Below are 24,301 nucleotides of genomic sequence, written 5' to 3'. Positions count from 1 at the left end.
TACGGTTCATAAATTGCGCCGTAATTTTGATCGTTTTCACAACAAATAAAGCGTTGCGTAAGTTCCTTCTATCCACACAAAATTTGATAAAATAACGGAACGAATTGAAAGATTGTGCTTAATTGCAACGCGCGTTCGTGAAAGATATAGATTTTTTCTAAACAACTTTTTTCCTTTCTCAATTTGCGTAATATTTGTAACGTCAAGTTACGAGGATAAGGATTATTAAAAAGAATACGTATACTTGCGTAATCACTGCTTTATGACGTAAAGTTTGTGTATAAGTATGATACATGAATTAGACTGTTTACAATTTTATTACAATGTCGCGCAGCAGAGAAACGATATTGTTTGTTTAACTTGCCTATAGACGTATGTACCGTGGAATTATTGTAACAACGTTTCGCAATTAGGCAGTAACCAGTGACGATTTTACAATAATCGACAACGTTTCAACAAATAGAAGATTCTACAATTAGGAAATTATACGATTAATGATATTACCATTTCTAGAAAAGAAATTGTCATCTTGGAAGACGTTTCTTATCCGTAATGGAAACAATTTGTAATATCGTTATTTTCTTTTAGTTTAAACGTCCTTTCTTTCTGTTAATTGTACGTATAAAATGGGTAAAAAAAAGAACTAAGTACAAAGTACAAGTACTAGAATTAATTTTTCCATACGAAAAGAATTTTTATAATATATGAAAATTCGAGTAATAAAAAATCATTCGTAACAAAGCGTAGAAAAACGCACAGTCACGAAATCGAAAGATTTCCTTGTTTTTTCTTAAAATTACCTTGCGTTGTAAAAACAACAAGTAATAAAATACTAGTATATCGTAGATTAAAATATAGATTATAGAAGAGTTTTGTTGCTGCTATTCGCCTGTGCAACGATGAGTATCTCATTTCGTTAGAATTATGCTTACGCCACTGTAGTCTTGTTTCTTAATTAAACAAGTTTCTTATATCGAATAATCGAATACCAGATTCGAAAAAGAAACTATGGTAATACTATATCAAATAAAAAAATATATCAAACCTGAAAATCATTCGCCCATCGTTTTTATAAAAGCTCTTGTCAAAAGAAATTTTACAAAGTTGTGTCAATGATCACAGCTTTGTACCATTGAATCGTAACTATCAATAAAGCCTCTCTACTTAAACAATGAAAAAATATTCAACAACGATTGGTATTGTTTCTTTTTTTCAATTCTTATATAGATTTCTTTTTTCTATTACGTACAAGTAGGCTGAAAATCATGCATTACTCTATAAATTTCTCATAAATACTGTTCAACATAGTTAGTTACAAAGTATTAAAATATGCACAAAAGGAAGCATAACTTATTCGTTGTACAAGTCATAAACAAAGAAAGCTAATTCAACCGTCCTAAATGGATAAAACGCAGCAAGCAGAGTGAAATTGAATCTGTTATAAAAATGTTGTAAATACAAATACTTTTTATATGTTTCGTTAAATAATGTTTCTCGAGTGTTAACTTCAGAGGATTTGCACAAGTAAAGCATTTGTTCAAGAATTAACATCAGATAGCGATCAGATCTACAAGTTTGTATGTACAAATGATTAATTTTTGGCAACAAATTCGATATATATATATATATAATATACGGAACTATATAGAATCATTGTTATTCTATTTTGGTAATCTAATAGGTGCAGTTTACAATTTTTTATAAATCTAACTATTAGATAAACTACATAATTCTATGTATTTATAATGTCACAATTAAATCGATACTAATTATATAGCATCGAAATCACTACTTTTAATTAAAAAAAAAAAAAAGAAAAAAGAAAAAAGGATAAGTTTCTTAATACCAGTCGTACATACATCGCTGGTAGTGTTAAGTATATAAAAACAGATATATGTATAAAATTGTTGTTCCATCGCTAGACCATATCATATCGAAAACGCGTCAGCCATTAACTTTTTTATCATGTAGAATTTAAAACTACTTTGTCACGTATTTTTCGTATTACATAAACGATGTACAAATATCTACTTAGTAATATAATTTACACTTTGCCATAGGTATTCGTAAAAGTTTTTCAAATTCCAGGTTGCATTTATGCTATATGGTATATCTGTTGTGAAATTTGTTTAAATCTGTAAGATCATCTTTAAAATATATACAAAGCGCACGCACAAATTATTACCGCGACATTTCTTTCTGCATATTTGATAGGAAACCAGGAGGGAAGGTATACAAAAAGATCGGCATCTTAATATTTTATCATTGGACAGCGTAAATTTCCTGTGTAAGCAAAATATAATATTTTCTTCTTTCTTCTCTCTCTTTCTCTCTCTCTCGCGCGCGCAGTACATGTGATATTTCTCTAGCTATGTGTTGTTTTCTCTTTTTCTTTAATAGGAATACAAAATGCTAATAAATTTCAATGAACTTTTGTCGCACAGAGATCAAAGTGTAAAAAGATACGACTTCCACGATGTTATCTTTGTTTCTCGTCTTCGATTGCTTATATCATAAAACTTCGGATCACGTTCTTCGTACTTACTTCATTACTCATTAATCAACTTTATTACCCTGCAAGGAACTGAAAGACGACATTTTCGATGTACCGCACTCCTTCTTCTCCTTCCGTTGTAGTTTGCTTTTTAGACTTTGCAAATAAACTTTGCACGTTCTTAAACCTCATTCAGGCGGTTGCGACGGATTGCTACTTTCATTTCGTCGTTGCAGTCGTTCTGGATGAGAGCAAGCTAGCTGGCTGAAGTCGCGAACGACGTCGTTGAAAGTTTCATCGCCGCTGATTCCGATCTCCGAGTCTTTCATCTCTTCGTTTAGAAGACCAAGTCTCAATCTGAAACATACATAAAATGAAATTACAATGAAATACCCTTAATAAAATAAATTTACTTCGCACTTACAACGTAACAATGTCCGCATTAGCTTCTTTTACAGCTATTGACAGAGGCTTTACACCACTTTCATCTTCGATGTGTTGATCGGCGCGATGTTTTAGTAACAAACATACTTGGGCAGTATGGCCTAGATATTTTAAACAAATAACCAAATTTATAGTAAACTTCTTAAAATATAGAATTTATTACAAACAGAAAAAGATATATACCTAATTCTGTAGCCAAGTACAGTGGTGTTTTTCCATCAGCATCTTGACAATTAATACGTGCTCCATTTAGTATCAGATATTCACAAGACATCACAGAACCCTGTATTAGACAAAGTTAAATTATCAAAGAATTTAGACAATAATTTGTATACTTACACTTATAATTGCCTGATGCAGAGCGTTTCTTCCTCTGTCGTTAACATTCGTCCATGACTTATCAGCACCAGCTGCCAAAGCTGCGCACATCACAGGAAGATTGTGTGCTGCAGCAGCTTTGTAAAGAAGCATTTCAGGATGCAAATTCTCGATATCCTCCTCGTCTGTGAACTCTTCATCCTCGCCGGCAGTCGAATCTTGGTCAGAACTTAATTCTAAGCTATTATCGATCGTTGGCTTTGGTAAATCGCATCCGAACATTAACACGTCGGATTCTATTTTACACTGTTTCTCCGTCCCCGCGTCTTTATTCTCAAACGTATCTTTCACATCAGATACCTCTGTGCTTAAGGACACTTCGCTTTTTATCAACAGGCTATTCTCTGAATTGCTCGTGGCAATCGTATTGTCCTTGATTTCAGGAATAAGAAGTTCGTTCTCGATGTTCGATTCCGTATTACTATCGATAGCCTTAGGATTACTTTCATTTATGTCGCTACGTGGCCGTGCTAAAATTTTCCCATACAGTGTAGAGTCATTCTTTAGATCCATATTCGTGCTGTCGTCAGAGCTTAATGAATTTCTCTCGGTTTTCTTCGCTTTATCGACCGAACTCAAACTTTCGATCGACGTATATTTGCTGTCGTCAGAGCTCGTCGAATGATGACCCTCTTTTACAGATGATAACGTTGTTGTTTTGTTGCGGTTAGCGCTATCGATTTTGTCGCAACTCCGTGGTCGACGACGCAATTTACGGACACTCCATTTGCGAAAATGCATTTTATCGCGACTCGTGTGTTGCCCAGACGAGATCATGTTGCTTAAAGGCTTCACAAATTTACGCTCTACATATTTCGCTCTTATCCAAGCTTCACGTATATTACTGTCAATTTACAACAAAAATTCAGCTATACACTTTAATCAGATTTATTACTTTTGGCAGAAAAGTGAGTATTACTTTTTATATTAGTGTTACGTACCCATTGCATTTTGGAGTAGCTCTAATAATATTAGAAGGTATTGGTAGAGCTTCATAAACATTATTCACTACAGTGTTTCCAAGCTCTGCCATTACTTTTAGTATCTCTGGTTCCCAGTCATCTAACGTCAGAGAACGAACTTTACTATAATGAACCCCTAAACTTCTATGCACTCCAGAGCATTCTGAAAAGAAAAAATTGTTGAAAGAAAGTTTTGAAGAAAATTTAATTATCATTATCGTGAAAAAGTGATTTATACCTATGCAAAGTGTAATTCCAAGATTGATACTGGCCCATCTTGGATTAGCACCACCACAATCACAGCAAGTATCATTTCCAGCAATTTTTAGGATTTGCTCCCAGACTCTATACAAAACAAAATTAATTATGATATTTTAAAAATATGGTCTAAATTGAATTAATTATTCAGTACAGTTTTTGATATATACCTTGATTTCGGTTTTGTCTGTTGCCTGTTCGATCCTCTAACATTTTGTGACTGTGATTCTCGTATACTAACTATAGTACCAGCACCCATACCTCTTTGAATGGCAGCACCAATCGCTTGCTGCATGGCAGTTACCCATGCTAAATAAGCTTCTTCGCTATCAGCTTGTAATATGTGACTTCTATAAGTTAAATTTATTCTTTAAAGTTATTTAATTCAATAAAGCATCTAAATAGAAAATTCATAACTGTATAACCAATATAATAAAATAATCTATCACTATATCAAATTGTATTATGATTATTAATGACTGCTCACTTTGTAGGACTTAATACTTCGAAACAATTTCTTCTATCACAGTCAACTACTGGTTTCACAGTGCAAAGACGAAGATCTTCTTCCATAATAGTGAAATCATTATCACCAGTCCTCTTTCTATATACTAGCTGGTGGTCTCTTAAACAAAACCACCTTCTGTTCCACGTTTTAAATGCATTACTAGTACGTTTAAAGAGGTAGCCTTCCATCTTAGGATTACTAGGTACTGGAGAAGGTATTAAGTCTCTATTCGTAACGTAAATATGCCGATTTTCCATTTCTTTCTCGAGTTTTACGGAATCGGCCCTCATTGTAATTAAGTTCTCCCCGAGATCTTTTAGAAATGGATCCAAATCTTGCGCTAGATCGCTACCTTGATGGTAATAAGTAATACACGCATTCATATAATTAAGTAGGGTACCCAATATTTCGTGTCGCTTACGCGCTTGTATCATCGTTAAAGAATGAATATAATCCAAAGCTGTATGTCGGAAACAGGATCTCGTAGCTGATAAAATATTTGAAGCTTCTTCATACTCTGCTGGTCTGGACTTCGGAACTTGGGAATTTCGGTTTAATGCTATATCTAAGTCTGCAGAGATTTTTTCAAAGTAATGACGAGATTCTTTCACCCTCTTAATGTCACTAAAAATAATAAGAATAATAAGAATATTAAGAACGTTACATGTGTATGTATGTATAATACAGATAAACATGTAGATTACATATGATTATGTAATTAATTAGTTAATTTACCTTTTGATGAATGAGTTAAGATCTTTAATCACTGTCCTAGATGCTTGATCTAATAAAATAGTATGAAACTTGTTCATTTCTTGTAAAGCATGAATTAGTTTATTGAGTAAGGCCATTATCTCTGAATCATCAGTAAAGTAAAGAGATAATTCCCACAGGCTATTGGCAAATTGGCTGGAAACAGAACAATGCATACAGTAATTTTTTAATATCTTTTTAGATAAATAGATTAGAAAAATTCTAAATAGAAATAGAACCATCACATAAATTAAATATCAACATTAAAGGTAATTTGTTATATTAAAAAGTATTTAAAATAATACAAAAATGTTTATTTTGTAAAAAATATTTTTATTTGAACATAATATAAAAGATCAATAGGAAGTGCATAATCCCTGATCAGCAAGTGTTTCATCTGTATCACTGTATATGTTAAACTGGCTACCATATGTATGAGTCATTCTCAACAGAGCTGTAATTCATATGTTTCCTGACTCTTCTCTATTGCTTGGTATCACCCTCTTCCATTTTATCATTGAATATATTTCACTTGAAACGATCAGTAGTTCCTTAATGACATATTTTATACAACCAATCAAATATTTATGGCTCTGTTATAAGTTTCTATTAACCATGATGTAACTCCAATTCATTAATTACATATAATTTACAAATCATAACATACCTTTGTTGTCCTACAAAAAGTTTTCCAGTGTCAATCATCTGGCTACAGTTTTTTAACACCTGTAAAGATTTTTATTTTTAGCTATTCTCAGAAAATAGATGATTATCACAATAATTCTTTTGATAGGTATGAGATTGCTTATGTAACATAGTCTACTACAATGTAATTGACAATGCAGGAAACTACTGTCAAAATAAATTGACAGTTAAAATTATTACATTTAAATTCCTTTAGTAATTTATAGTATCAATAATTTATTTTGGAGTAACACGAAATAACATAACCCTTTTACATTACTATATATAATATAATATGCCTAGAAAAAACTTTCATATCTTTTTCACCTCATTTCTCTTTTTTTTATAAATTATTTATGAATACCTTGTCTAATTTTTGTTCGAGTAGATCAACGTTTGCCTCTACTTCCTCGATGCAGGATCTACGAAATAAGAAAGGAATATTCGCAAGATACTTATTTTTGTTAATCAAACGCATTATCAATGTGGTGCATTAAGTGATATTATTCGAAGTAGCGCGTGCATGGAGTGCAACAGAGTAGAGCACGCTAAGCAAACACAGAGATAGAAGCGTAGATTTTTCAAACGATTCTCACCGAAACTTTGGCGTGTCTCGCAAACATTCCTCGAACTCGATTAAAGGCTTCATTTTGTACTATTCGTTGCCAGGAATTTTCAAGCGCAGTATCGTCCGACGAACTGCAATCTTGAAATTTTTCCGTTCACTATTTCCCATCAAACAGCACGATCATTTGGAAAGACTATTAACATAAACCGTTCGCATTCGCGGAGAACAACACATTCCCCTCTCTTCTGTCAAACAGAGTACAATACATTGAAGTTATCCCAAGCACGAGCCAGTGTTTGTCAGTACTGGCAACATCCACGTAAAACGACGAACTAACGAAATAACTTCGCAAAGAACGTATTGATTCTCTCTTGAAATATGTTGGGCCAAGCTTTTCCTTTCAATGATTCTTCTGTATGATATTTTGTCGTCGTCCGTTCTTCATTCGCCTTTTTCGTAAGACAATAGTTCGTAGAGATCGTCATTTGGTGAAAGTACCATTTCCTTTTTTGTGGTACGACTTGCACGATTGTATTTACATACATGCTTGCTCACTTCCGAAAGCATATCCGATAGAGAAAGTCATTCGATATTTGTAAACATCGAACAAAGTAAGTTCACCTTATGTAATGAACGCTCTATTTCAATTTTCTTAATTAATAAAATGGCTTTTGAATCTCGGTAATAATATTAGAGTGAAGAGTATATGAGGATCGAGCAGTTTCTAACCTATCATATATAATGTTACTTTTAAGTCTGAATGAATTACAAATCTATAAATAAACACTTTATAAGTCTGTGGTTATAGTAACGAATTTTTCTTGGTTATTTCATCGGAGATTCGTTAGGTACCAACACATTGGTTTATTCCATTGATTAATGTTTATTCAACAGGTTCAATATGACTGCTGGAACTACCACAGAAAAATCAACCAGCAATCCTCTGGAACAGTTTGTATTGTTAGCAAAAACTGCCAAAGGAGCAGCTGCCATAGAGCTTATTAAGCAAGCAGTAGAGACACCAGGAGTACATGTATTTGGAGAGTTATTAGATATGCCTAATATCAAAGAATTAGAGAATGGACCTTATGTTCAGTATTGGAATACTCTGAATTTATTTGCCTATGGGACTTATAAAGAATATTTAGAGAATAAAGATAAGGTTTTAGAATTGACTACCACTCAAAAGAAAAAGCTTCAACATCTGACCATTGTAACATTAGCCACAAAGTCGAGATGCATACCATATTCTCTATTATTGGAAGAGTTAGATATAAAAAATGTTAGAGATTTAGAGGACTTAATAATAGAAGCGATCTATGCAGACATAATACATGGTAAATTAGACCAAAAAAATTCACAGTTAGAGGTGGATTACGCTGGTTTAGGACGCGATGTTAGGCCTGATGATACAGGTGTTGTGGCTGAGACATTAGCTGCTTGGGGTCAGGCTTGTGACACAGTGTTAGCATGTATCGAGGAACAAGTCACAAGAGCTAACGTAGAAAAACAAAAGGCTACTTATCACAAAGAAAGGATACAGAGAGATGTAAGTAACATGTACTCTGATAAAACATAAATGCTTGTGCTGATAAATTTTTATTTTTTCTATTGTTAGATTGCTAACATAAAGAAGTCACTTGCTGCACAAGCTGGAGGTGGTGGTGTGCAGGAAGCTGACATGGCCGGAGGCAGTTCTGGATCTGCAGGAAGCGAATCAAGCAGGGAAGCGTTGTCAGCTCCACCGGATGCAAAGAAGAAACAACAAAAGGTCAAAGGTATTAAAGGCAGTGGTAAGTTCTGGAAGACAATTCAGTAATCTTTTATCATATAAAATGTATCTCATCAATGGCAGGATTGTAGTATGTTACATGTAATCTGCATTAAAACCCTTGCAAGGCTATGTAAAACTGCGATAAACAATGATGGTAATGCAATTAAGAAGCACCATTGTGAACAAAGGGAAAAGTTCATTGTTATATTTTGGCATACCATACAGATTCTAGATGGATAGAAAATTTTCATTAATTTTAAAGGAGAATCTTGTAAATATATGTAATGAAATATGGCATTATGAGTCACTGTTATGTTTGTTTAATGATAGTTATTTATATGAAGATTTTGTTACATTAAAGTTGCAAATTTTTTCCGAATTGTCGTTTATATTATATGTTAGAGGAAACCGAAAGAAAGTGGGAAAGGGTAATATATAAACGAATTTATTAATATTCGTTCTATTTAAGGTAATAACTTGAGTTAACAGATGCGAGGATAAGGTAGCTTAAATATTTGAGACGGAACGAAGGAAATCTATAAATTCATTTGTACGTTGTACCTGGTTTTAGGTTTCGAATCGCTATTATTAATAAATTTTATATTTTATCATTGACATTCTTGCAAAACTGAGTATATTTTGATTTAGCGACTTTGTGTTAGAAAAATAATTCAGTCATTATTATTAAACAGTATAAGAATTCTTCATCGTAAAATCGCAAATTCTCTATTTTACTGCACACTAGATTAGCTGTGGTTAAGAAATTAAAATTATTGTCAAAGAGAATTGCCGAGCATTATTGAGTAAATCGTTGTAAACACGTACTTGCAATTAAACTTAATATCGAATTAGTAATCTATTGTCAGCGATTCGAAGCAGACAAATGTAAATCGCGAACGAAACCATGTCACATGTCGCATGATACATGGAAAGACACAATTGTGATCGTCCTCACATCGATACCTTAAAAAATAAGAGAAAATGACGAATATTCTCTTATATGAGAGAAAAGGAAAGGTACTTTTATAACGAATAAGCTTTCAAATTTTTGTAAAACGTACAGCGTGTACGAGAGTTTTTTTTAGTCAGGCCAAAGATTTTATGTTTTGCGTTTTAAGGTGTGAATGATAACGAAACAGGGATTTGACAAATTTTATAGGCAAGTCTGATAGCTGTTGCAATGAATCTGCATATTTGTTATTGTATCCGTGCCTACACAGAATATTGTCATCATTGGATGACGTTAGAATTCAGCGTGATGATTTGCTTAAATGTGTCTCATACAGTATTAATCGTTTTCATCGTTTCTGTTAACATTCGTATTGTCTTTTTTTTTCTTCCCTACAAAGACGATATATAACGTAGCCGTCACGAGACGTGATGAAGTGTAACTAGTCGGATCGATCATTGTTATTAAAAAAAGTAAGAGAAAAGGGAAGGTTGTGTGTTTAGGAGGATGTAAACGGTATACGAACGACACGTTGCTTAGTGAACAAGAAATGTCAGTCGAATTACAAAACGTTGTAATTGCTAATGGAATAAAAAGATAATTTATTTTAGAGAGGTTTTTCTATTTCTCTGCATCCTTTAACGCCTTTCCTTCACGTCTGTGTGCTACGAGTGATCGTAAGGCTTAAAATAAATTTGGTTCGTAATATATTCCCTTTGTAGATGTATCTACTTAGCGTAGGATATGATAAATAGGAGTTTAAAATAGATAATAGAATCGATATCAGTTTCCCGTTTCAATTTATGGGAATCTTCCTTATTTTTACACTTTTTATTATTCGTAGATAAGCTTTTTGTATCTAGCTTATTGGAAATAAACGCTACCGGAAATCATGGTAAAGTTTTATTCTGTCCTGGAGTGGCCGCTTGTTTGACAGTAGAAAATCTTAATTTATCCTGTTTTTTTCACAATCTAACAATGTGTATAATAGGTGCAAGTCACAAATGATACGCCTAATGGGGATTTTCAGGATCTACTAATCCGGTAAGGCATCATGAACTGAACGATGAGCCAAATTGAGAAGTTCATCTTAGGTGAAACCTCGTGGCGTATCACCAACTCGATCTTGGATTCTATCTGTCTGTCTGTCTGTGTCCACATCATTATACGAACAGCGCATCTTTTTCTCTGTAACATTTTTGTACTTTTTGAGAAATAAAACAGATCCTAAAAAGTAACACGTCATTATTGTAAAGCCTCGTTCAGATTGGTCAAGTTAGTTGAAATTAAGTCGTTTGAATTCAAGTAACCTGACTTCAGATGGATATCTAAAGGAATATTACGTTGAAGAAAGTGATTGTTATTGTTAATGTCAAACGTTAACAAGATATAATAAAAATATTATATGTGAAATATGGTTTAGTACAAAGTTCAGATTTGATTTTGGGAACCAATATCAGTAAGTACGAAACTGAAAATATAATTATTATCATTCCTTTCAAGTTAAGGAATAATTTAAAGAGTTTCAGCTTTTCTTGAAACTTTAACGCATATTTAAAATCTAAGAAAATGATATGTTTGCATTGTTAAAATATTTCAAATTATTCGAAACCAAGTAGCTTGATTGAAGAAATCCAGTGAAGAGATATAAAAGAATATTTCAAGTCAAAAAAATAACAGGTTCATACTAGTAACAAAGTTTCTAGTTACTTGAATCAAATTGCTCGAATTCAGATAACTTGGCTAATCCGAACAAGGCTGAAAATGGGCCCAGTGCTCATGAAAATCAAAAGTTGAATAAAACCGTGCATAGCAAGCTTTCTTTATTAAATTCAGGGACAAAAGGAACAAGATAATATGAATGGATAAAATAATTTCCACGATCGTGATTTTATTTCGACGACTGTTTTTCTTTCTCGTTATCTTTCGATCATTTCAACGAATACATACATACAATTTAATGTAACATCATGTAAATTTGTGTCTTTCTACTGCAGTGTTCGTACGTATTTAAAATATCCTTAAATCGTAAATAGTTCACGCGAACTTGTTTACAGTCCTCTTTCTTCCTTTCTCGACATTGTCATTGCATCGCATCGTAAAATTCGTCAACGCGTGATATTTTAATCATGCATTCGAAGTCTTAACTCTTATGGAATTAGTTATGGCTAAATTGGTTCCGTACGAACTAATGTTTTCGTTTTCATATCTTAATACTTAACGGTATCGTCTTTATGTACCTACAATCACATATTTTCAATATTTAGTATTTACATACTCTCAAATCAAATGCAATCGTTCGAACAACAGTCAAAATACATTTACGTTCCACGTATTTGTATCATATATATAATGATTACGCTTTCATGTGTCCAGAACTTCCTTATTGTGAATGAAATTGTTAATTAACTTCAATACTCGGCTATCTGTTGTAACTTTTTATCTTATCAAGCATCGTTGTTGAATATGATTTTGCTTTTTTAAAGAAACACAGGGTCAGTGCCAAACGATGGATACTGGGCTTATTTGTATCCAAAGTACGACACGTAAAACACCCTTTTCGATTCTATAAAAATTCAAAACGTTTACAAATCATTTATACACACGCGCGGGAATAGGTCGACGCTATATAAAACGGTTCAGAACGAATTGTTTGAAGTAGTCGACAACTCTTATTTCTTGAATAATTAACGCTATCGAAAAACAACTACGTACACGAGTTAAATTGGATATGTTTATCGTATGACCGCGATTCTACGAAAAGGAGTTCTTAACGTATGTATGTACATTAGAGTGTCTATAGAAACATATGTTTCATCGTTGGTTTGCTTAGATTTTCTCTTTCGTTATGTAGAGATCAAGCGTTAACGTTAGATTAAAATTAGGGCGACTAGATGTTACGAGAAAACGTTTCGCCATGTATACGCAATCTTTGCATCGTTTCTTTTTTCTAATTCTACGTGTAGCAATTCCTATAGTCTGCAGAGAAAATATCGAAAAAAAGGAGAAACGATTATCTAAGGGTCTACGTTCGTACAGTCACACTTGGAAATTCTTTTCTTAAGGATGTTGTTAGCTATTAGCTTCGAATCGTATAATTATCCTTTCGAATGACCCATGTGCGTGTGTTATTTCATTGAATATTTACAGAGAGAAATTTATGTACAGAACAATCGACGAATAATATTCTCGAACGATTATCGTTTCTTTCGTCTTTACTTATTTTTTTTTAAATATTTTCCTTACAAAAATTCTTAATAGAAGATCGTTTAGATGTAATCGTATTTGGCAACGATATTTTCTACATACGTAACCTGCTTCCTCTTCTTTTATACATAATAACGAATTCGACTAACGATATTTACAATATTTCAATTAATTCAATTAACCAATAAATGGTTCGTGTTAATGTGCACAAACATTATGAAATGATAGCGTATGTACAAAATAGATTTATGCATCTCACGTGATTATTACGTGTATTACGCTATGATCACAGAAGAAACCAGAGCAGTTTTTAAAACGCCACTTAACAATTGATCATGATCGATAATTATGCGTCTGGTACGGTGCAATTTGTTGCGTCTAGCGCTTTCGTGATCTCGTGTATTTATGGTAATTAACAAAATCGATGTTCCCAAGTTCTTAAATACCCTCCGAATATCTTTTCATTCCATATGTTTTATCCTATTTCTCGATAATTCAATTCCATTTGAGTTACTTTCTTTTTTTTTTCGTTAACAGCATCGTCCATACACGAGACGAATTTTCAATATCGTTTATAATTCGTTTCCAACGTACGATAGCAGAATTTATACGATATTTTTTGCACATTCATCTTCATCCAGCCATAACATCGTTCAAAGCGTAGCCTTAAAGAGAATTTTAACGTACGATGCGTATCGATATCGATATGATGAAGCACGTTCAGTCGTATTTACAAAATATCGAGACGTCATATTTGTTAATATCATTTTGCGTCCCTTCAAACTACCACGGGTTTTTTTGAAATTGGTTTCAAAGTCGCCGGCAAAATTGCTGATTCTATGGAAACTTGATGCTATAATGAAACCTCACTCTGATTTACTGGCCCGTTTCCTATTCTCGCGTTGTTATTCAATTGTTTCGTTGTTGTGGTACTTTCCTTCGATTCTTTGCTTGATATCACTGCATTCGAATCTTTGTCGTTATTGGTAGTAGTCTGAGTCGATCGGGAAACGACAGGGGGTGATGGTTTGCCATTTTTCTGATCCTTCAGCTCGTAATCTATAAACAAGTATATCTTTTAATTGAGAGATTTGTAACAAAAAAGATCGTTAACAGATTTGTCAAATTTAAGTTTATGATTAGATTGCGGACATTTATAGAAATTCATAATTTTATAAATCCATATGGAAAAATAGAACTTAAGCGAAGATTTGTCTTGACTATTAAATATATTATTTAACGAGTATCGCACTTTGGATATCTTATATCGTTTTGCATATTACGTGCGTATTTTTGCTTCTTTAAATTTTCTATAGAAAATCCCTATAAAACCAAAATAATGATACATTCAAATACGTAGTTAGAAGCGAGACTCGCATGATGGAATTAATATTACACAAAATAATCTCTATTTTGATTTATAGCCGAATGAAAATTGATCAGTTCAACGAAAATAGTCCTTGTCGTGATTCTACAATTTCATGATTTAATTACATACATTTCTTCTACGATATCATTGCAAATACATGATATGATGTAATACGATGAGCATTTTGAAAAAAAAAATTTGAAATTTATTATGCTAGAGCTTCTCTTTTTCGGCAGAAAAGTAAACGTAGACAAGGATTGTTTTTGTTACTAGGATGTTAATTAATTAGCACAAAGAATAAAAATGTTTAAGTTCAACGTAGAGAACAGTTTGGTGTGTTTATGAGAATATATAAAGAACGTTACGTCTTATAAAAAATAATTTTTTAAGCTCAGTAGTTTTTAAAAAACTGTTCTAGTCTGCCGGTTGTTTAATTAAACATCTCTGTTGATAATTAAATGCTTTCCTCGGGAAATATAGTGTATTAGGGTGTATACTCTAAAAAAAATTAAAGAAACGTATTTTCTTGAAAAATATTAAACCATTTAGAGGAATTATTTCGTAAACAATTTTAACGTTGAAGCGAAAATTTGTTAAAGTTATTAATTTTGTGATATATTGTTATGTGAACATAGGATTTGCTTGAATTTAAGTAATCTCTTTTAAACCAATAGATTTTTAAATGTGTTTGGTGCATGCTGAAATGTCTGTAATTATGAGAAAGATTGTGCATGAATTATTGAAACCTTTAAAAACAATATTAGAGAGAAACAGATGACCTAGATAAAAAGAAAATAGATTGATTCTATCAAAAAGTTTATTAGGAGGTAGCTGTAGGAAGTAAAGAAGGATATAGAATTATATCAGAATGTCGGATCAGAATAATATAAAAAATTATATTTTTGAAAGAATTTTGTGATTCGCTCGCGATAAAGTTAAAGAAAATCAACTTATTGTTAGTTTAAGGAACCTAACAATCGCCTAGAAACTGTTGTTTCACATCAAAAGAACTTCAACTCTGCTTGAAGCTTGAAAAAGAACTAACAAATTTACAGAGTTTTGACAGAGTGTAATTTATCAATTTATTTCAAATTATTTTTACACAACAGAGTTGATTACTGAATAATTTGTACGAGGCTTTTGCCTTATGAAAGAAGAATCGGTTAATCAAGTAATTAGTTTTCCACAACATCTCGCCACGAGAAGACATGTAATTCACACCATGGAAAGAATTCTAAGTTCTTGAAGAAACTGTTCTCTTCGAATATTGAATTTTTACAAGAAAGCGCTAATCTCCTCAGAAATGAAAGAATCTAACAATATGGTTTTCTCCAATTTCTCAAATTATCTCTCGATAATATTTCAAGTCGAGGATACTCACATTCGCTTTGAGTCGAGCAGTCTATAGTAGTGGCAATATGTTTCTTGACAGCTTTATTCTGGTCGCAGGTAGCCGCAGTCAATGTGACTGGCGCTATCATGCTAGAAGCGTTGGTAGCCGTGACTGCAGAACTTTTCGTCGTGCTGTATCTAGCTGGCATCATACTTTGACGCACGTTCCTGTCCGGTCGTATTAAAATGATGTACAACTGTCGGAAAGTAACGTAATGTTAAAGTTCGCAGCTCATTATACATCCCAAGTTTTGTCGCAGTAAATCGTCAATTGAATTACCTTAGGACTGAAGAGACACGCTATAGTTACGGATGCGGATAAGCTTATAGTGACTGACATCGAGGTGATTCTCAACGCGACATTGTTTCCAGTTCCAAAATACAGCGGCACGAAAGCCAGCCATATCACACACGTAGTATACATCGTAAAACCTGCAGAGGAAACACGCATAAATTTGTGCATACGTATGCAAATTTATTTATGCAACGGAATATTTATTTGTTAGCTGTCAGCAGTTTTTGAGCACAAAAGAGAATTCTAAACCAGCAACGTTACCCACATTGTTTCGTCTCACGATTCTCATAGATCCAAGTGAACTATTCTCATTAATGTCTCAAAATTCTGTGTGCTTTCAAGAGCATTCTACAAAGGGAGGCTGAAGTTTATGATTCAAGAGAAGTTCAGTGTTTTAGACGCGGACTTATCGCTCGAACCCTCGCGCTTGAGTTATATTCCAACTTGCAGTCTTAAAGCCTTTCAGACCTAAATTTTGCGAGAGTACCCGGTTGCGCCGCTAATAAAATTTTCTGTCGGGAAATATTGCGCGTCTAGCTTTAACGAGTTCTGTAAAAGGTTGACATAGTTCTACCGTGGAACTTAAAGACGTTAGTCTTCGATATCACTATGGAGATTCGATACAAAATCGAAAAGTTTTGATACATTCGCTGCTACAAAAATGTGGCCATGTCAAAAATTGTACAATTTTTTGATTAAATTATCCGTTTTAATTGAAGCGATTCAATGTGCTTCGGTAACAGTGAAAGGATTAAACACAATGGATGGTAGACAAATTTGAAATTTTGAAGACTTTCAGAAATGTCCATTGTTTTTCTTTTCGATTTTCTAAGCTTCTCATTGAAACGCACAGAAGTAAAAAGTTATGAAAGAGACGCAATGGTTGGTCTACAGGTTTGAACAGGTATACACAGTATACACAGCAATGCTCAAACGTATATATACTCACCGATGTGTTTGCTCTCATTAAAAGCTTCTGGGATTTTTCTGGTAAGAACAGCGTACACGGTGCAAACGACGATCAACATGATAGGATAAGCGAAGGCGATCATGTAACTGGCATCAATGTAACTGTTACAAACGAGCAAATTGTCTTCTCTGGTTGGATAATGATGCATCGCTTTAGCTGGATCGATTATCATCCAGACACCGTTAACTAAAATTTGTACGAAGACTAAACCGGAACAAATGATCAGTTGTGATCGTGGAGATATGAAAGATGGTCTCTTGGCGCTGTGTTTGCTCGCATTGAAGATCCTCGATATTCGATTTGTCTTCGTTAAGAGCGCAGCGTAGACGACGGTGAAACAGAAACCAGCGGCAAATCTGTGAAACGATAGTTTCGTCTCTAGTAGTTCCTGTGACGTACAAGTTTTCCTTTTTGGTACATACACGATCAATTTACCGTAATCTTATTTCATGATTTACTGGAATACGTAAGTAGTAATTAATTTCGTTGGATAAAATTTTATTTTCTTCTCGAATAGGCAAAAGAACATTGAAATTCTTTGTTTTTTTTTCTTAGTGGACAAGAGAATTTTGAAGCTCTTTTTCTTCGCTGAAATATGGAGAGTGCTTTGTTAAATTTTTTGAAATTTTTCTAAATAGAACCACGTAGTATTTTATTACAATACAGCATGTATCGGTTTCATCTATATGCACTGTTAAATTTATTGTATTAAACAGGTCGGTATTTTTAAACTGAATTCTATGCTTAGAATGCTTGAATTCTCTGCTCAAGCCATTTTGATCGGATGATTTTTATTCGAATGTAATATTTCCTGGAAATGATCCTTTCCTTGCTGGTGTACTAGAATATTTATCGAGGTCGAGATGCAAGCCGAACATTTGTTGAAATTATATGCTAATCAAATTTCGAATAAACGATACTTTCCAAACGATCACAATAGCCTGATCATCATTGTAACAAATGTCATTTAATACAAATAAAACAGAAGTTTATATATACAAATAAAACAGAAACGCGAAGACGTTTAAGAAATTGGAAGCAGGTGCAACTTTGACCTCTAAATAGATTTGCCGATGTGCTTTATATCCTTCTTTTGATTCCCCGTAATTGAACCGAATTTAATTCACTTTCACCCATGAAATTTCGTCCCCCGATTCTATCAGCTTTGCAGGTATCGATTATGCATTCCCGTTTCTCGGTTAATGTCAATTTACCGGTTCTGTGACCGACTCGTTTCTACGGGGAATTGAATTTTTTCGTTGGCCGCAGGTCGCTTCTTGCAGAAGGAAATATGGGCTACGCTTTGTTCTAGGATCTTTAACCCTTTACCTTTGAATGCCACAAACGATGTCCGTCGGTCTGAGAACAAGCGTGAACGTAACGAGATAACAAAGCAGAATGCCGGATAGTAGGACGTATGATAGCTCGCGACCAGATGCACGAACTACTGGTGTGTCGTTGTGCTTCAGAAACACGCCGCAGACGCACAAAGTTATCTGTCGACAGAGAGACGTTCGTGTTTTTCTTATATTGGCGTTTGCTTTTATTCGAATCTTTATTGATTTGAGCTATAAGAAATTTGATGGATATGAATATTTGATGGTTAAAGCGTTGGCGATAGTTCATTTTAAGAGAAAAAGATAAGAAAGGAAGAGAAAGGTGAGGAGAGAAAAAAGAATGGGTGAAAAGGGAAAAGAAGTTAAAGGGGAAGGGAGTGTAAGGAAAAGGAGAGTCGAGAAGAGAAGAAAGAACAGAACATACAAAAGGTGATAAAAAGAGAAGGGGAAAAGGAAAAGAAACGTAAGATGGAACAGAGAAGATATTAGGAGCCTGTCTGGACTTAGATTTATTTGACTTGAAGATATGAGAATATTTTTCACCATTAAATCTTCTTTATTTATAATGCAAAATATATAGATCCCAATTATTCTGATAAAAAATAAAAAGAGCGGGAAGATACCTTACAGTAGAATAGATTTGGATCAATGTTTTTGGATCATCGTTACTTTGGATCTCGAGAATGAATATATAAAATGTGAATACGTCGATGTTGCTTCGATATCGTTCATATAATGTATTTTTAAGATAACCTTAATTCTCAACGTGCAATTTCGTGCTACCATTTTGATATTTACGAAATAATTCGAGCAATGAAAAAACGGGATCGATAATGCAGCTGGTTTTTGTGGCAGCAGTTTTATCGTAGACTGTTAACTAGCCTAATGCACTGTTGTTGAAATTGCATATTACGCAGTTGAACAGTCGACTGATGATTATTTTATCGTGTGTATACTGTAGATTGCAGCATGTAATGTTTTTAGAACAAACGATTTTTATCAGGAAACTTTTTCTTTGCTACCCTAGTTCTTATCTTTACTTTAATTTTCTTTGTAAGCTGTTCGTTGATATTTTCCTTCGTAAATATATGTTATTTCTCATTTAATAAAATTACTTACTAGAATCCCTGTGGCAGAGAAAGACATTGCCCCTATCGCCCATCCGCTTTCTGGTCGCAGGAATTCCTCGGGGATATCACGACAAGTAGAATGCATGTCGTCAGGTACTGTACCTTGACGGCAGGGAATACATTGGTTCTCGTCTATTGGATGTCGTATCTGTTTAACAGACATTCAAATTTCACGAAAAACTCGCCCAAGGCAGCTCCGTGCTATATTTATTCTAGTGGCTGCTTGAGTGGTAGAACACTTAAAGAGAAGGTTCCTTTTAGAGATTCAAAGAGGCGATCTTCTACGCTGCATTGAAGTCGTACGTTGTCTGTTACTTTATCCACGAAGAACGAATGCGCGAATAACGTTTTAAGTAATATAGATGCGGGCCAAAAAATATGACTTAGATACTTATTTGATATTATAGAAAAATTCCTGCAAGAATCACTATGCAGCTATTGTAGAGAAAAAGTAATATTCAGAAAGAATTTTTTTATTAAACATGTTGTTTACTGTACGAGAAAACATTGTCTATTCTGCATACGTCACAGAAATACGTCTATGAAAGGGGATGTCAACTCGAACTCGGTTGAAATATTTTTTCATCTTTGAAAATGAAATTCTATTCCACAGGTTGTTGGGTGACATAAAATTGGAAAATTCGACGCAAACAAATTATCAGGCGTCGAATGGAAAATATTTCGTGTTAAGATAACCGAAACGATCCGTGGAGCGAATATCAGGTCACAAACCTGATATTGAGTGCAGTTGAAGCAGTGCCAACAGCATCTCTCACCCTCGACGTATTTCTTTGCTTGGCCGACTTCGCAGGGAAGAGAACACACGCTTTCCGGTGGCAGAGGATGTCCAAGTTTAAATTGGATTTCTGCAAGGAATATGCGAGTAGGTAGCGAGAGCACAGGTGCCGTTCAATTTCGTGAGAAAAAAACAGGATTGCGAAACGACCAATTTACTACTTACCGGGCATATCCAAATCTAATGTACCCTCGAGGTAATTGCCGACTCGAACCCATTTATACTTGCCAGGTTCTACCTGTTTGAAGTGTATGATGTTGTATCGAGCTGGCCCGTCTCCGTTCTTGTCGAATTTGAACATATCACCGCTCAGGCCTTCAGCGAAATCGAAATCGATATTCGACATTTTTATAAAATATTTTTAGTAATCCATAGAACACGAGGTTTTATCATTTCGACGATTTATTAAACTTCCAGTTTCATTTGCATTCTTACCTTCAAAGGATACTTTCTGAAGATACCTTAAGAGCTCCGTGCCGTTAGTAGGTTTCATCGCGTCGCAAAGTCCAGGTTTTCCGCCGCAAAGATCTTTGTGCATATCCCTGAACGAGGAATAAAAATCTACGTGTTCATCGAGAAATATGTAACTAGATTGCGGATGTTTAAGCAATAATAACGAAGGGAAGCTTGAACAGAAGTATCTTACATTTGATATAGTATAGTATTATGTTAATATTATATTTTGCTTTTTTATTATTCATGCATACACATCCACAGTTTAAATGTAACACTTGTTCCGCTTGAAGAGAAGCAGTAAAAATTGAATTACCGAAAAGCATAGGCGAACGCCATGACAGCATCGGAAACGAATTGAAGTTGATCCTCGAACGCTGTATTCTGTTTCGTTAAACGTTCTTTGGTCGTACAGGGTTTCGTGTACTTCGTATTGTACGGAGTTACGGATGAGTTCGGGTATTTACATTGAAAATGATCTTCCCAGAATTCTAAAATCATTCGCAACACGTTCCACTATAATAAGTTATATTCTTCATTGAAAGATTTCTGTAATCTTTTTCTCTAATTCTCTCATAGAAACCCTATGTTCCTTAATATATTCTCGTTTATCTTGTATTTATTTGCGGTGCTACTATATGTTTATAGTTCCGTGTGGTTTTAAAGAAATCGCTATGGAATTCACTGAATTCACCTAAATCAAATATTATTGCTTGAACCACTAGCTTTCGTGCATAATAGGTGTCTTAAGGGACTAATTGTCTATAATCTGATTGCTATTGCTTACAATCTTTCATTCGAATAAAAAGATTCAGAATTAACGATTTCTATAAGCAGATTATTTTGTGATAACAATATAGCAATAAAAGAAAATAATAGATATCAAGAGTATAAAGCAGTTAGTGAAACACATAGACAGACGAATGTGTAAGTGTCTATCTCCATGGTGTTATGGAGAGTTAAAGGGATAAAAAAATAGTGACTTAAGTAATGGTAAAGACAGTTACATTTTCTTGAAACATAACCAAATATATATATAAAAGCTTTTAAGTCTCTTGATCTTTATTTCCTTAATCATTTTATATCACAAAGAAATCGCTTATGAATGACACCTCCAAATGAGGATCGAAAGAAAAAGTCAACGTTCAATAAAAGTTTGAAAGAAGTTATACTTCAAATTAGATGCAAAATTGAAAGGAAGCATTTTCTGGAATTAGGTGCCTCCTGTTGTTGTTTCATTCAGATAGTTTCGTTAATCATTTGAGCGTTTAGTTCGGAACGATAGATAGATCACGCAGCCCTAGAGTTGTTATTCACGGAAGTTAGAATTAGCGAAGTTTAACGAAGCTCGCGTGTTTCAGTCGTTCGCTTACCAACAAACCACGGATTCCTTCGGTTGTTCTCGACAGTCAAATTCAGGAAGTATTCTTCGAAACCCTTGACAGGATTGGCTTGAGGTTGAACCGATAGAGTACCTTCGACTTCCGGCTCGTTACCATTGCTAACTAAACCTCTGGCGCTCCATCCATCGCTGCCGATCCACGAAAACGCACCGGTTACATTGAGGCGTCTAACGGCTCTCATAACTCCGGCAACTTCTTGATCCGAGCCGAATATTATGCATCCTAAACAGACAGACGTTAGTGAAAGAATAGTTGATCGATACCGCTGGCATTTCCACTTTATTTATACTATATTATATTTTATTCATATTTTATAATATTCTCTGATATTAGAACGACGAAGTTTGGAGCGTTAAACTTTGTCTCTACTAAAAGGAATTAACTAGTTGACAAATGAACATATGTGAATTTTTATCAGTTATCAACTTCCAGACATTTATTCTGAGAATTTTTTAATTCTGAAGCTCAGACTATTTTCTCTTAATTCCGGCAGCTTCTTGATTCAAGCTGAATATTATGCATCTTAAATGAGCAGACAACGACGAAAGAAAAGCTAATTAATACTGTCGGAATTTTCACGGCCTACAAGATTTACTAAGATCTACTATCAGAATTATGAACTCTGACAAATGTTCTACTTTAAGAGGAATTGTAAATGAGATATTTAGGTTCTTATCAAATTCATTGAGTTTTAATAGTTCCGTTTTGAGATATTTTAAAAGTGAGAACTAATAATTCTCATAAATGTGGAATGATGAAACTAGTTCACGTGGAAATTATTTCCGATATTTCATGAAGTTACGAATAATTACAGAAGTTTTATTAAAGAAGACGAAATTCCATATGCATCAATGTGATAGCTGTCGTAATTCTACCTCTTCGTTCTCATTCATTCAAAATTAAATTTCCATTTAATCGTACCTAAGAATAAATCGATAATATATGATTGAATATCGGTTGAAATTTATATTACGCAAGAACTAAAGTCTTTTTCAAGTCGCCACAAGGAGGAGGATTTAATTATGTAAATTCATCTTCTATATCTATCTCTTTAGATCGTCACTCTCCCGGTTATTTGAGTTCGCGAATGGGTTAATTATGAATGTTCATAGGATCAAATATTTGCAATAGATGAAACCAGGTCATTCGTAATTCGAACAAAAAGATTCTTATTTGCAATCAGTCAAAAATTATCTTGAGCACAAAGAGATTTTCCAGCTCACCTGCTTCATAAATAACGGGACGTAACTCGTTCCAAACATTCTACAAAAGTCCACAGACAACTAGAAAGATATTTTTTGTTGGTTGGAATCAAAGGAAATACGACAGTAGAGATACTTTACGACAGGACTGGAATTTAATTTAATGCAATTGCTGCGTATTTCTTTTTTGCTGCCGTCTCCGCTGCTTTTCCTCCCTTCGAGTCTCTGTTTCAGGGGTGACTTAATTAATTTTCTTGAGAATAGAACCTATCGAAACATCGTGAGCTGAAGACTGGTATAATTTCATTGCAACCTGTATCCATCTAAATACCGGAAACTTTCATTTCTTTTATAGACTATTTTTTTATTCCACTTTTCCCACTATTTTTTCAATACAACAAGCAGAAATTAAACTTTTCACTGTCTTTCACCAAACTTTATCTTTCAGACCAAAAACAATCTTCGATCATCTATTTTGATACGATACAAAACGCTGCAGATATGTATTGGATCGGTTCTCCATTATCGATTTTCAATTAAGTATTATTCCCTGTATGTCAGAAGCATATCGTCTTTTACCTTTCCATTGTCTTCATTAGTATTTGATCTTCGATAGGTCAAAGTTTCAAAAAGATTGATACAGTAGTGAAAAAAATGACAAATAAAAGTTTAAATCTAAAGCATTTGTACTTCGTATCGTATATTTAAAAAAGAAAGCAATAGCGATAACTTAAATAAAAAAAAATATTAGTTCAGTTTATTCGCAAGCAGTGATTTTCGAGGTTCCCGTAGGGAAATTTTGACTAGACAGTTTTACCAAATTCTAAGCGTTACACAAATTTTGTAAGTTAAGAACAGAAAAATTAGTTTCTAGAAAGTTTCTAGAAAAGGGAGAGATTTCTGCTCTCGTAATACTTTTTTGTAACTTCGCGTGAAATTTTCGTCAAAAAAGACATTTATCTAACATATCTAACA

General features: G+C 33.8%; 3 protein-coding genes and 1 long non-coding RNA gene across 6 annotated transcripts in view; 2 read left to right on the top strand and 2 right to left on the bottom strand.

The window, feature by feature from the left end:
• Nucleotides 1–241: 241 nt before the first annotated feature.
• LOC122574510 (arf-GAP with coiled-coil, ANK repeat and PH domain-containing protein 2) lies at nt 242–7,219 on the bottom strand. 2 transcript variants are annotated; one of them, XM_043742208.1, is made up of 12 exons: nt 7,078–7,219; nt 6,846–6,903; nt 6,465–6,523; nt 5,780–5,953; nt 5,024–5,668; nt 4,707–4,886; nt 4,517–4,623; nt 4,258–4,441; nt 3,278–4,160; nt 3,122–3,221; nt 2,919–3,039; nt 242–2,851 (listed from the first exon to the last, which is right to left on the bottom strand). In XM_043742208.1, exons 1-12 carry the CDS (start codon nt 7,128–7,130, stop codon nt 2,683–2,685), a joined length of 2,733 nt encoding a protein of 910 aa, XP_043598143.1. In that variant the 5' UTR covers nt 7,131–7,219; the 3' UTR covers nt 242–2,682. The 2 variants fall into 2 exon arrangements, with proteins under 2 accessions (XP_043598143.1, XP_043598142.1); XM_043742207.1 differs by having other exon boundaries at nt 4,258–4,623.
• On the top strand, nt 4,087–11,010 carry LOC122574511 (COP9 signalosome complex subunit 7b). Of its 2 annotated transcripts, none has more exons than XM_043742211.1 (4): nt 4,087–4,224; nt 7,944–8,598; nt 8,668–8,842; nt 10,803–11,010. In XM_043742211.1, exons 2-4 carry the CDS (start codon nt 7,951–7,953, stop codon nt 10,850–10,852), a joined length of 873 nt encoding a protein of 290 aa, XP_043598146.1. In that variant the 5' UTR covers nt 4,087–4,224; nt 7,944–7,950; the 3' UTR covers nt 10,853–11,010. The 2 variants fall into 2 exon arrangements, with proteins under 2 accessions (XP_043598146.1, XP_043598144.1); XM_043742209.1 differs by lacking the exon at nt 4,087–4,224 and adding an exon at nt 7,520–7,660.
• Nucleotides 11,011–11,159: 149 nt separating this feature from the next.
• The window catches only part of LOC122574509, a 308,890-nt gene continuing 295,748 nt past the window's right edge, over nt 11,160–24,301 (bottom strand). The window contains exons 6-16 of the mRNA XM_043742206.1: nt 22,095–22,346; nt 21,038–21,212; nt 20,704–20,810; nt 20,434–20,583; nt 20,205–20,338; nt 19,462–19,620; nt 18,335–18,501; nt 16,985–17,361; nt 16,021–16,172; nt 15,730–15,937; nt 11,160–14,038 (exon numbers count right to left, since the gene is read on the bottom strand). Of these exons, the coding sequence (XP_043598141.1) occupies nt 13,833–14,038; nt 15,730–15,937; nt 16,021–16,172; nt 16,985–17,361; nt 18,335–18,501; nt 19,462–19,620; nt 20,205–20,338; nt 20,434–20,583; nt 20,704–20,810; nt 21,038–21,212; nt 22,095–22,346 (2,087 nt within the window). The 3' untranslated portion in view covers nt 11,160–13,832. The remainder of the gene's footprint in view (nt 14,039–15,729; nt 15,938–16,020; nt 16,173–16,984; nt 17,362–18,334; nt 18,502–19,461; nt 19,621–20,204; nt 20,339–20,433; nt 20,584–20,703; nt 20,811–21,037; nt 21,213–22,094; nt 22,347–24,301) is intronic.
• LOC122574512 overlaps nt 17,223–24,301 on the top strand; it is a 281,783-nt gene continuing 274,704 nt past the window's right edge. The window contains exon 1 of the long non-coding RNA XR_006319076.1: nt 17,223–17,471. This is a non-coding gene — a long non-coding RNA (uncharacterized LOC122574512). The remainder of the gene's footprint in view (nt 17,472–24,301) is intronic.

This window comes from Bombus pyrosoma, linkage group LG13 (assembly GCF_014825855.1).
Source record: "Bombus pyrosoma isolate SC7728 linkage group LG13, ASM1482585v1, whole genome shotgun sequence".
In the NCBI taxonomy this organism is placed as follows: Eukaryota; Metazoa; Arthropoda; class Insecta; order Hymenoptera; family Apidae; genus Bombus; species Bombus pyrosoma.
Note: the sequence above shows the minus strand (reverse complement) of the source record. Positions and strands in the feature narration are given on the sequence as shown.

Bases quoted from the DNA above. Each gene is read 5' to 3' on its own strand.
- LOC122574510 (XM_043742207.1), bottom strand. From the start codon at position 7,130: ATGAAGCCTTTAATCGAGTTCGAGGAATGTTTGCGAGACACGCCAAAG. The intron at 5,669-5,779 runs GTAAATTAACTA...TATTATTTTTAG, and splicing joins CTTAACTCATTCATCAAAAG to TGACATTAAGAGGGTGAAAG. The intron at 4,161-4,257 runs GTACGTAACACT...GTAAATTGACAG, and splicing joins GCTACTCCAAAATGCAATGG to TAATATACGTGAAGCTTGGA.
- LOC122574511 (XM_043742211.1), top strand. From the start codon at position 7,951: ATGACTGCTGGAACTACCACAGAAAAATCAACCAGCAATCCTCTGGAA. The intron at 8,599-8,667 runs GTAAGTAACATG...TTCTATTGTTAG, and splicing joins AAGAAAGGATACAGAGAGAT to ATTGCTAACATAAAGAAGTC. The intron at 8,843-10,802 runs GTAAGTTCTGGA...GGGGATTTTCAG, and splicing joins CAAAGGTATTAAAGGCAGTG to GATCTACTAATCCGGTAAGG.